General features: G+C 43.6%; 1 protein-coding gene across 6 annotated transcripts in view; it reads right to left on the bottom strand.

Annotated features, from left to right (window-relative positions):
* Positions 1 to 12386, bottom strand: part of RSPRY1 (ring finger and SPRY domain containing 1) — a 42299-nt gene that overhangs the window by 22912 nt on the left and 7001 nt on the right. For 4 of the 6 annotated variants that reach the window (XM_065661573.1, XM_065661572.1, XM_065661571.1 and 1 more), the window contains exons 2-4: positions 5333 to 5518; positions 3749 to 3870; positions 2766 to 3263 (exon numbers count right to left, since the gene is read on the bottom strand). In XM_065661573.1, coding sequence (XP_065517645.1) covers positions 2766 to 3112 — 347 coding nt within the window. In that variant the 5' untranslated portion in view covers positions 3113 to 3263; positions 3749 to 3870; positions 5333 to 5518. Of the gene's footprint in view, positions 1 to 2761; positions 3264 to 3748; positions 3871 to 5332; positions 5519 to 12386 lie in introns of those variants that run through there. The other 2 variants (XM_065661577.1, XM_065661574.1) reach the window with 2 other exon arrangements.

Raw genomic sequence — 12386 nt, 5'->3', positions numbered from 1 at the left:
AGGCTAAAATGAAGTTTTATAGAATCCCAGACTGGTTTGGGTTGGAAGGGACCTTAAAGCTCATACAGTTCCAACCCCTGCCACAGGCAGGAACACCTTCCACTAGACCAGGTTGCTCCAAGCCCCATCTAACCTGGCCTTGAACACTGCCAGGAATGGGGCAGCCACAGCTTCTCTGGGCAACCTGCACCAGGGTCCCACCACCCTTATGGGGAAGAGTTTTTTTCCAGATGAGCTTCCTCATTTAGAAACAAAGCAGTCAATCTTGTAATTTCTTAAATTTGCAAAGCAGCACTTCATATAAACTCCAAAAATTAGCACTTATCCTTCTTAGGCTAGGAAATGAAACTTCTTTCCTTGTAGAAAAGAGGTACCTCTAGACACAAGGGGAAAAAACAGCAATTGTCAGATATATTTTAGGTTCAGACTTTGAGATTGAAAGCTAACAATAAAACTGAAGCAAACCAGAATTCATTGTAGATCACAGGGTAACAACTTCTTTACATTTCATTTCAGAGTGTTCCCATGCATTAACTTTGAGTATACATTTTGGAAAAGAATGTCAGAAGAATGGGTTTGATTTCTGTTCTTTGGACCGCTGCTTTCTGCTTTCCAAGGCTCTACTGTCACACTGAAGCCCATATTTCCAGCCTGCTGTTATTTACATAGTTTCACATTAGCATGACTTTATTCTTGCACATTTTTTGACATGCAAAGAGATCTGTCAGCTTCCCTACCATTTCCTTCCATTGTAGTGCTTTCAAAACTGAAAAATCAGGTTCTAGGAGGAACAGGTGACAACAGAACATACTTATTCCTACAGTGTTGCACCTACACTGAAAACCAAGACTTCCAGATGTGACTTTTTTTTCCCCAAGCAAGCATTCCTATTAATCTAATGAGGGCTTACCATCAGCTTCAAGTCCAGCAGAACAGCTCCTTACATTTTTTCAGGCACATTTAGAGAGTTTGCCTTATGAACAGACTCCTCCATTATTCATAGACATACCTCTCTGTCTTATCTGCAAGAGCTTGTAATATTTAGCTGCATTAAAAAAACAGCTGGGGCCTACCAGCTGCTTTAATACAAACCAAGTGAAACTCATTTTTGAGCTCCCCACATCCAGGTATCACGACAAGGAAATGGGTCTAGCAGAGGACTTCCAAGATGGCTGGTGGCTAAAGAACATGACACAGAAACATAAGCTATGAGAAATAGGTTTGCTCATCCTTAAGGGAGAGTAGTAGAAAGGAGGAGGTATCATACTGCTGTCTGCAACTGTGCAATAGGAAAGAGCAGAGTCAGACTTTTAGAGCGCACACAGCAGGCATGTGTTAGAATATGGGAAATTCCAGCTTTTAGAAGTATTTACTATTTAAGCCATGGGCATGGTCAAACACTAGAATCGGGACTCAAAGAGGTGGAGGATTCTCTGTATCCTGAAGATGTTCCAGTGTTTAACTGGATAAAATCATGAGCCACCTGCTTCTGCTAGACCTGAGTTTTAAGTGGGAGACTGGAGTGGATGAGCTTCATGAGGTCCCTTTCAACCCACATGGTTATGGGAGTCTGAAAGTATTTCATTGGAGCCTGTATTAACCAAGAAACACAGCTTCAGAAATTTGTCAGCAACAGGACTCCAGGATCAGCAAAATAACTGCTAATTGTCCCTCAGTAGCATAGGAAAGCACTTACAAGATTACAAAACTGATTGCAAGATCCACAGGAACAGGATCAGCTATGCATGAAGTGTTGTGAAACAACTTAAGAAGCTGAACTGAGGGAAGAGCATGCAAGATTAGGGAAAGGCTTTCAAAACAGTTATACCTTTATGATTTGAAGACAGACCACAAAATAAAACCTGGTTAAAAAACCCAAACCCCTCAGATTTAAGTGTTCAGGAAAAAAAAAATAAAATGCTGGTATTTCCATTTAAGGCATTTTACAGCAGGAAGGCAAACTCCTCCTCTGCAGGCATATTCCAAAGTAACAAAGCAGGTATATGAATCAAGGCTCCCATTCTGATCCTCGTTGACCTTAAACTCAAACCCCAGCTGTGAAGCTAGAACAGTTCTTTTCCTTTTGTTTTGGCCTTTCCAGTTCCTAGCCTGAACTTAACCCAAAAGATGATGAGCTAACTTATCCTATCATTTGAAAGGTCCTTTTACAGCTTTGTAGAAAGCAATGCAAAACAAACAAACAAAATAGGACAAAATCATAAATATCCCCCACACCCTTAATAGATGCTTTGAGCATGCAAAGAACACAATAGTGGGATCAGGAGTTGAACAGTCACAACATGCAGTCACAAATGGAGAGAAAACCTCAGTCTGTTTATACCAGTTAACAAAGATCAAAGCTCTTAGCTCTGCTTAACCATTTCCAAAGAAGTAAATACAGCCTGAAAACAAAAGTCTTGCACAGCCACCAATTTTTAGGGCAGAAGTTCCCAGACTCTGGAGTGTTTGTTGCTTCCTAGACTGTGCCATGTAAGAAACACTGAGCACATTCCTCATCCCACCTGGGTGTAGGGCCAGACAGGAACTGTGAGAAAGCTATCAGCTCTTGGAATAGTCTGTACCTGTACACTTAGCAGCTACTTCTATTACCTAGGAAAAGTGCTCCTCTCCTAAGTCTCCAGATGGAAACATGCCGCTGCTTCAGGGAGGGTCAGGTGTAGATCGGTGAGAGGATGGAGCCACAGTTTGAGAGGAGACAAGAACATTTTCATTCATGTTGGATTATTCCTTGAGGAGGTACTTACTTATCTACTAACGTCCGAATTACAGCCAGTGTGTCAAGTACAAGCCCATCCACATTCTGTTTTTTCCTTCTTGGCTCATGAGGCCCTCGACCCCTCCTGGGTGGACGGACAGGGTCCCTTGGGTGGCTTCTTGCTTCAGGTACATGTACTCTACTGTTCTCCGTTTGCCAACTCCGAGATTCCACGTTGTCTTCTGCTCCACTGTCATCGCGGCAAACACATGAGTTTCCCATATTGCCAGCCCTCAGGGCTCCCAGTAAACAGGGAATGTGGTGCTCTAGAGTCAACAGTAAACCTTGAAAAAGGTTTCTGCTAGCATAGAACACAACCAAAGCAACTACAATCATCTAGAAAGTTTTAAGAGTAATGTTTGTGGGATCCTGAATCGTGATTTTTTTTGCATTATAAGTGTTGTTACCAGCTGGAATGAATGGGAAGTCGGAGACTTAGTTTCTGTTACAATCAGTTAAAATACACATTGGTCATCCAGAAGGAGGTCTGAAAAATCAAATCCAAAACAAGAGTCAGTGTTTCTGCTTCTAATGAATAGCAAAAGAATTCTTATTTTAGTCAACAGAATCAGTCTTGGTGGATAAGGCACCTCAGAAACAAAGTTTGTACCTGAAATCTATTGCAGGGTGGGGGAAAGGAAGGAAGAATAAGTGTCCCTGGTAAAGTAGGTGTCACCCACACATCATTCCTTTCTATACTACCTATTATTTCCCATTTCTTCCATGGTTTTTGGATACAGAGGAACAACTTTGTCTAGCACAGTGCCTAGCACACTTTAAATTGAGCATACTGCTACCCTTTAAGTACTAAGTATTACCAAACCAATTTCATTTGTTCTTTATAAAGACATAATGCTAAGCCACCCAAACAAAGGCTGAGCTCTTAAGGGTCTCATTTCTTATCAGAATTATTCAGTATCATTTCCAGAAAGAGTCTACAAAATAGCCAAAATTGTGAAGAGCTGAACTTACAGTAACGGCATATCTCAAACTGTAGATTTAACAGTGAATGGCTTAGTCCATCTGTGCATAAACATATCTTTTGGAACGTGCCTACATCAACTGGATCCTCAAAGAAGCACCAATTACTGACCCTGAAATAAACAGGAATTACAGACACCATTTTAGTGCCTACAGATCTAACTGCAATTTCGAAAGGGGTGTTTTCCATGCAGGTTTATTCTTGTTTAGATCTAGTGTCAAACCAATCTTCCCTTTTTGGGAACAAAAACTAATTCAATCATTCTTTTGTTCTTTATTCAACTGGTTTGGATCAAATACAGGCCCGCTAGCAACCAAGATTGTAGGGTAGTCTCTCCAAACCATACACTGAGAATGCTAGTAAGAGCAAGAAGATTCAGACCCCCATTTCATCAGAAGTGACTTTTCAAGCCATAGGGTGTATTTCTATAGATCATTAAAGTTTCACCTAAAATAAAGCCTTACAAAAGACATCATTTCACTACTTAAGCACTTCAGGCATACCAGAATAAAAAGTAACTTTAAGACTAACCACATGCTATTCTTTTAAGAATCAAGTTTAACCTGATTTAAGGTAGAAGTCATGGTGAATATCCTGTAAGAGGTTATTATTATTCTACAATCACTAAATAATTTAACAATACGCATGTGGCACCACAAAGTTAAAAAAAAAAAAGGCAAAGACCTTTCAAACATGAAAGGCTGCCACTGGGACAAGATCATAACAACATTACTTGGGAAGCCAGACACTGGTCATACAAGCAAGTCTCTGGACGTCCAGATGTCACTGGAGAACACTGCAAGCAAGCTCTCAGACTCTTCTCTGCATTTGAGGTATGTTATCTTTTAGCACAGTGAAAGGTTCCATATTAAGAAATTAACTGAAGGCTAACTAGGGAAGAAGAAAATCCCTCATGGGATATTAATTGGAAAAAAAATTACAAGATCTGGACAACTTGTTCAAGAAATTCCTAAACCACGGATCATTAGAAAGGTTCTGGCACCACAATGTGCTTGCCTTACTCTCTAAGCAGTGGTGGGACACAAGGCTCAGGAGCCTTTCCATCTGAGCCAACACAGCTACTGACTTCATAGTCAGCCAGTCAAAAGTGCATGTGAGCCAAGACAGTTTGCATGGATCTTAAACAGAATTGTGCAAGATCACAGCAGGCTCAGATGACTTTGAAAGGTTGGGTGGTACCTGGGAGAACTATTTTTTAAAAAGGACTAGTTATATTAAACACGAAATATGTCTTCCCAAGCAAAATAATATGCATGGACCTATGAATCTAGATCATTTACGGGCATTTTGGTAACATAATACTAAAATGTAAAACGGTTACAGATTTAGAATCCAAATTAAGCTGTTCTGTAGCTTAAAAAAAATATTAACATAGTGAATCTCTTCTAACCAAAATGAGCAAGGAAAAGCTGTATTTTATGGATTAGCAGTAAGAACCTACCTAAGGAACAAAACCAGACATAAGACAAGATCAAAACCAGTAAGTGAAACCTAGTTTTTTCTGGTCAACAACTTAAAGCATGAGTAAGAACAAGTGGCTCTGATCAACTCACCCTTAGGTATGTTTGGCTCAGGAACAGATGGGCTTGCTCACACGGAGCTGTAACGGAAGTGGACTGTACTTCAGGGTGCAGATGCAGTTGTATCTGGAACAGTGGCACTCTGTAAGCCTTTATGGTGAGCAGTGAGTCATTAGGGCTGACTCTGCTTTCACTTTCAGGAACTATGCTGAAGAGTCCCTGAAGACAGATGCAAAACAAACCATTCAATTGGAAACTGCCTCTAAGGTAGATGTTTTCAACCTCCTCCATACACCCCCCATGACACAGAATCATAGAATAGTTAGGGTTGGAAACGACCTTAAGATCATCTAGTTCCAACCCCCCTGCCATGGGCAGGGACAGGTCACACTAAAACCACATTACCAAAGGCTATGTCCAACCTAAACCATGTTACCAAAGGCTGTGTCCGACCTGACCTTGAACACTGCCAGGGATGGAGCATTCACAGCTTCCCTGGGCAACCCCTTCCAGTGCCTCACCACCCTAACAGTAAAGAACTTCTTCCTTATATCCAATCTAAATTTCCAGTGTTTAAGTTTTAACCCATTTCCCCTTGTCCTATCACTACAGGACATCAAGCCATGCTGTTATTTTCAGCTACATTGAGCCTTACAGGATAAATGCTCCTGAAGCTTCAAAAACCAGTTTGCCACCTTTGCCACTTGCTTTAAGACTAGGCCCAGCTACAGGAAAACACAATCTGTTTTTACAGCCTTGGTACTCCAGACACCACAGCACCACATGCACAGCAGTGACTAACTCCTCACCTCAAATTACTGCTTACAAGAAGAAGAGCAAAATAGTATCTGCTCCATGTCACCCTCAAGTAGGGACAGCAGAACATAAAACCAAGTAGACTATAAAAGTTGAATAGATGAAAGGGAAGAGAGAAATGACAGGTTAAACTCCCCTTATTTAGTAGAAACTGAGCTTCGCAGCACTCCCTTGGGTGTTGCTTACCGTCATCTACAAGGAGTTAATAGTCAAGTCTGAGACAAAGCAGGAGGCTCAGTAATCAGGAACATAAGGTAGAAGCCTGAGAGACCTGGGCTGGTTCAGCCTGGAGAACAGAAGGCTCTGGGAACACCTTAGAGCAGCTTCCAGTGCCTAAAGGGGCTACAAGAAATCTGGAGAGCGGTTTTGGACAAGGGCCTGTAGGGACAGGGCAAGGGGGAATGGCTTTAACCTGACAGAGGGGAGATTGAGATGAGATTTTAGGAAGAAACGCTTCCCTGTGAGGGTGCTGAGGCCTTGCCACAGGTGGCCCAGGGGAGCTGCGGCTGTGCCATCCCTGGCAGTGTTCAAGTCCAGGTTGAACAGGGCTTGAAGGAACCTGGTCTAGTGGGAGGTATCCCTCCCAGTCTGTAATTCTATGAAGAAAAGACTGCTACATATCTGCCTTGCAAACGAGCAACATTACCAGTGTGTGAGGAGAGGTTCTGAAGTGCAGAGGAAAAGCTTTCTAAGAGAAGGCTTTTAAAACAGTGATGTACTGGATTGCATTAGATCTGCAGCTTTTTTCTATGGCAGCTTTACAGCATAATGAGCTTCAGCATTTGGCTGCCAGTGGCCATCCTAACTCCCTCACCCCAACTGCTAAAGAAAAGATGATGAATGCATCAAACTTCAGGTCAGCGGCAGGATGGAACAGAGGGGAAAACACAGTAGAGGGAGATGCAAGTGATTAGTGAACAATTCTGCTTCTGTCCAAGCTCAGAGACACTGCCAACACACAAAACCAAAACACTTTGTACATCATGAAAGATGAAATATATTATTGTTTCAATATGATGTAACAATCTTTGCATACAGAGATAGAAAGAAGTTTTAAAATTTAACTTCTAGCCTCATTTTTGAAAATCCCTCCTCTCAGTAAAACTTTGACACAAAAATGTTTTGTTTTGGTTTTTAATTCTAACAGTACTTCACAGTCCACTTGCAGACCTCACCTGGAGTATTGCGTGCAGTTCTGGTGTCCTCAACATAAAAAGGACATGGAACTGCTGGAACAAGTCCAGAGGAGGGCCACGAAGATGATCAGGGGACTGGAGCACCTCCCGTATGAAGACAGGCTGAGGAAGTTGGGGCTGTTCAGCGTGGAGAAGAGAAGGCTGCGTGGAGACCTCATAGCAGCCTTCCAGTACCTGAAGGGGGCCTACAGGGATGCTGGGGAGGGACTCTTCTTCAGGGACTGGAGTGACAGGACAAGGGGTAAGGGGTTAAAACTTAAACAGGGGAAGTTTAAATTGGATATAAGGAGCAAATTCTTTCCTGTTAGGGTGGTGACGCACTGGAATGGGTTGCCCAGGGAGGTTGTGAGTGCTCCATCCCTGGCGGTGTTCAAGGCCAGGTTGGATGAAGCCTTGGGTGGGATGGTTTAGTGTGAGGTGTCCCTGCCTATGGCAGGGGGGTTGGAACTAGATGATCTTGAGGTCCTTTCCAACCCTAACTATTCTATGGTTCTATGATTCTAAATACTGTGGGAATAAAATATGAGGGTTTTTTTGAAGATATTCTCTAAAAGAAGAAAAAAATTTCAAGGAGCAAACAAAGAATGTTACAAAAGCAGTATCAAGAGAGGCCAAGAAAAGCCTCCTATCCTACCCAGCAGCAGACACTTAAAGCCAGGCTTAACAGCAAGCATATGCTAACAGACAAACAGGCAGTTTCCTAGTGTTCAGCAGTTACACAGCTGAGTCTCTGCAACTGCTCTGAAAATTCAGCAGTCTTCCATGATAAGACCATGACCTACTGTTAACCAAAGAGTACCAATTTCCTTATAAATTATGCTATTGGAGAATTTCGTGTGGCTTGCGACTTTTACCTTTTGTATTTGAACATCCCCTCCAAACACACTTTAACCCAAATGTCGTGAGCTAACAACTATGATTCAACTAAGCAACAGCATCATTTTCTTAAAAAAGCAGTGCAAGTCAAAGTAGAACTGAAAGTCTTCAGATGAAGCCACTGTGCGTGCAAGTACCAGCAAGAGCTACGCTACAGGACAGAAGGAAAACAGGTTCTCCATGCTAAAAGCTGTGAGCCCTTTCCCTGCAGTTAGCTTTTGTGTCACTCAGACACACTTCAATGCTAGAAAGCACCATCCCACCAGTTTTGCACTAGCCCAAGGAATGTTCTTTCAGCAAATTTAGAAAGTGATAACACGACTATGAGAGCTGTTCACAGCAGCAGCCAGGCTGATAAAAGTGGTAACATTTACTTAATTTTGCAGTGGTATTTTAATAAAAGCTGTACCCCATGTTTTGAAGTGCAAAAACAGTAAAAGTAGCAGCAGCCAGCACCTGCTTTCCAACCTGCTTTTCAAACAGGCAGGGCCATCCATTCACCCTGAATTATAACCACCAGATGCTACTTGTGCTACCAGCCATTGCAAGCCTCCCTGCCACAACAAAGCAGCCGCTCTCCTGGAAGGCTCAAGCACATACACGGATGCATGAAGGAGCTGCAATCTGCACAGACTGATGAGCTTGCTACTGCAAAAAGCCCAAGTGGGCAAGATGAGCTCATCCTCCAGCAGAACAACTGCTGAGTAGATTTGCACCTGCATGGCAGTGAGGGTACCCAGCCAACCCAAAGGAGGCCTCCTCTGCACCAGGCCATGGAGCACATCAATGGAGAAGTCAGCTCCAAGTGTCATTAAGCTCTTTCTCCCTGCAATGTGCAGAGCAAGAGCCAATGATTCATCCTTTCAAATATCTGCTTACAGCCAACCATAATACTGCCTCATGATGGAAAATACCTTTCCTTTCCATGAAATGGGAATGCATTGCCAAGCAAACAAGAAGAACTTCACACATATAAATAACTAGAGAAGGTTTCAGCCTCCAGAACCACTTTTCCAGCTTCTACCACTTTTACAGGAATAAGACAATTTCTCAAGAGCACAGTAACACAGGAGCTCAGTCAGCAAACCACATAGTAAAGTTGACAGCTTTTCAAACGCAAACCACAGTTTTGGACAGCAGCTTCCAATTAAAGAGATAAAATAATTAGAAATATTTCCTGAGTATTTCTTTCCCAAAGACAAAATGCTCCAACAAGGGAAGAGATGGAAATACTTGTGATACCGGATGAAAAGTTCAAACACCAAGAAGGAAACACAGCTGATGAATTGCTGCAAGATAATAGTCTCCAATACAAGAATGATAGGTGGAAGAAGCCTGTTTGCAAGTAGAAGCTTTTATAGCATGGAAGGGATATCAGGGTGGAAATGACTGGGGAGGTGATGAAAACCAAGAATTTCCAGTAAAATAAATACAATTATCGTAGAATCATAGAATCCCAAATTAGTTTGGATTGGAAGGGACCTTAAAGCTCATCCAGTTCGAAAACCCTGACACAGGCAGAGACACCTTCCACTAGACCAGGTTGCTCCAAGCCCTGTCCAACCTGGCCTTGAACACTGCCAGGGATGGGGCAGCCACAGCTTCTCTGGGCAACCTGTGCCAGGGCTTCAGCGCCCTCACAGGGAAGAGCTTCTTCCTAAAATCTCATCTCAATCTCCCCTCTGTCAGGTTAAAGTCATTCCCCATTGTCCTGTCCTTACAGGCCCTTATCCAAAGCTCATCTCCAGATTTCTTGTAGCTCCTTCAGGCACTGAAGCTGCTGTAGGGTCTCCCAGAGCCTTCTCTTCTCGAGGCTGAACCAGCCCAGCTCTCTCAGCCTGTCTCCAGAGCAGAGAGGCTCCAGCACTCACAGCATCTCCATGGCCTCCTCTGAACTCGCTCCAACAGCTCCACATCCTTCTTGTGGTGTTGCCCCAGAGTTGGACATGGCTACAAGCAGGGGGTCTCCCCAAAAAGGAGCAGAGGGGCAGAATCCCCTCCCTCGACCTCCTGCTCCCACTCTGGGGATGCAGCCCAGCACATGGTGGAGATTCGGGCTCAAGCTCACACTGAAGCCAGGTTACCCTGAACTCCTTCTCCATTAGGTTAGGGTTAGGGCAAGACCCCCAAGTCCTTCTCCATCCAGTCTCTCCCCAGCCTGTGTTTGTGCTTGGGATTGCCCAAACTCAGACACAGGGCCTTGTAATTATAGTGTGAAATTGAGACTCTCTCAGAAGATTGCATTGAGATCAGAGGTCAACCTTTCAATTGTAACACTTGTACAACTAAAGAGAAATAACTACTTGGCATCCAACGTGGCTATCACACAGCACACGTGCAAGTGGACGACAGCCTCCAGGAGCAAGTAAATGCTGTGACAGTCCTTGTGCATGCAGTAACAAGGCACTGGATTGCATAATTGGAAGCAAATTGCTCATTCAACTCTATTTCTTTTCAAATATCCTGGAGGGTTAGAGCTAGGATAAAAACTCAACGGGAGACAGCATTTACTGGCATGCAGTATGTCATCATGTGACAGACAAAGCCATTACCATGGCCATTTGTTCCCCTGCTGTAATCAGAGCACCCTAAACTGAAAGCAGACTGACCATGCCTGTTTCACAAAAAGGTGAAGAGACTGATCACATCTGGAAACTTTCCAGCTTCTGCCAAGGTATGTGTCAGTGAAACCCCGAAGGGGTGTGCAGGGCTTACTCTCAAATTGGGCTTTACTCCTGCAGTCTCCTCTAGGTGATTCTAGCATGGTCAGAAACACTGAGTAGCTGAAGGATCCGATCTCTCATTTGACTTAACAGTCAAAGGATGAAGATGCAGTAGACACCAAGTACCACCACAGTAGCTTCTTCCCTGTGAGGGTGCTAAGGCACTGGCACAGGTTGCCCAGAGAAGCTGTGGCTGCCCCATCCCTGACAGTGTTCAAAGCCAGGCTGGACGGGGCTTGGAGCAACCTGGTCTAGTGGAAGGTATTCCTGCGTTTGGCAGGAGGCTGGAACTGGATGAGCTTTAAGGTCCCTTCCAACCCAAACCAGTCTGGGATTCTGTGTTTCTATGTAGGCTCACTGTGAAAGTCAGAGTTTATCATCACCTGTACACTGTACTATTTTGTCTTTTTACTTGCCTTGAATCTGTTTATTAAGCTGGTACAGGAATGCTAAAAATGCAACATGGATCTAAAGTCAACTTCACTTTCTCTCTTAAACTGATATCTCCATAGCAGTCCTAGTAAAGAGACTTCAGTCCTGGGAAGGTTTTCCCTTACCTCTGGGTACAGAGACACCCATGCTCAGGGCTCCTCAGGCACCAGACTGTTCTGCTACAGCTTTCTGAAGAAACTGAAGCAGTTACCACTTTCTGAGCTTCCCCATTTGAGAGTCCTAATTTGCCTCCTTACAGTTGCTTATGTGGAACTGTCCTTTGTACCCCAGCCTCCAGAAAACCTGAGCTTCGCTTTATGTTTAAGTCACCCATTCTATGTTGGTATCAGTCATGCTTCCTGGTTCTTATCTTCCCAAGCCGTCAACAGGCCATTATATTTCTTTTCAGAGACAAAGCTCAAAGTTTAGCTGTTCATCTGCTTCAGTCCTCTTGATTCTGGAGAGGGTTTTTCTGCAAGTGCATGTAGGGATTGGACAAAGGGGAATGAATGGCTTTAAATTGAAAGAGGGTAGATTTAGATTAGATACTGGGAAGACTTTCATCCCTGTGAGGCACTGGCACAGGCTGCCCAGAGGAGCTGGGGCTGCCCCATCCCTGGCAGCATTCAAGACCAGCTTGAATGGCTTGGAGCAACCTGGTGTAGTGTAAGGTGTCCCTGCCCAGGGCAGCGGGGCTGGAATGAGATGATCCTTAAAGTCCCTTCCAACTCAAACTTCTGTGTGTGTGTGTGTGTGTGTGTGTGTGTGTTATGCTTTGAAGCAGATTACTACACTTCTGAGATAAGGATCTTTCAACCAGATAGTGGTACTTCACAGCTCTGGTGCAACTGAACAAGAGTTGACTCCAGCAGGCTGACATCGTGTGGAAGAGCTGTATGATCCCAGCAGTTGCCCAAGGAAAGAGTATAATGCACTGCTTCAGAAGTGGCAGGAGGATAAGGATAATGCCCTGCAGATGTAATCCGACAGCTTTAAGGGATACAAGCACATGGAATAAAATTGAAAGCTATACCATATGAAGTT

Source organism: Lathamus discolor, chromosome Z (assembly GCF_037157495.1).
Source record: "Lathamus discolor isolate bLatDis1 chromosome Z, bLatDis1.hap1, whole genome shotgun sequence".
Taxonomy (NCBI): Eukaryota; Metazoa; Chordata; class Aves; order Psittaciformes; family Psittacidae; genus Lathamus; species Lathamus discolor.
The sequence above is the reverse complement of the archived record's forward strand: the minus strand, read 5'-3'. Positions and strand labels throughout refer to the sequence as shown.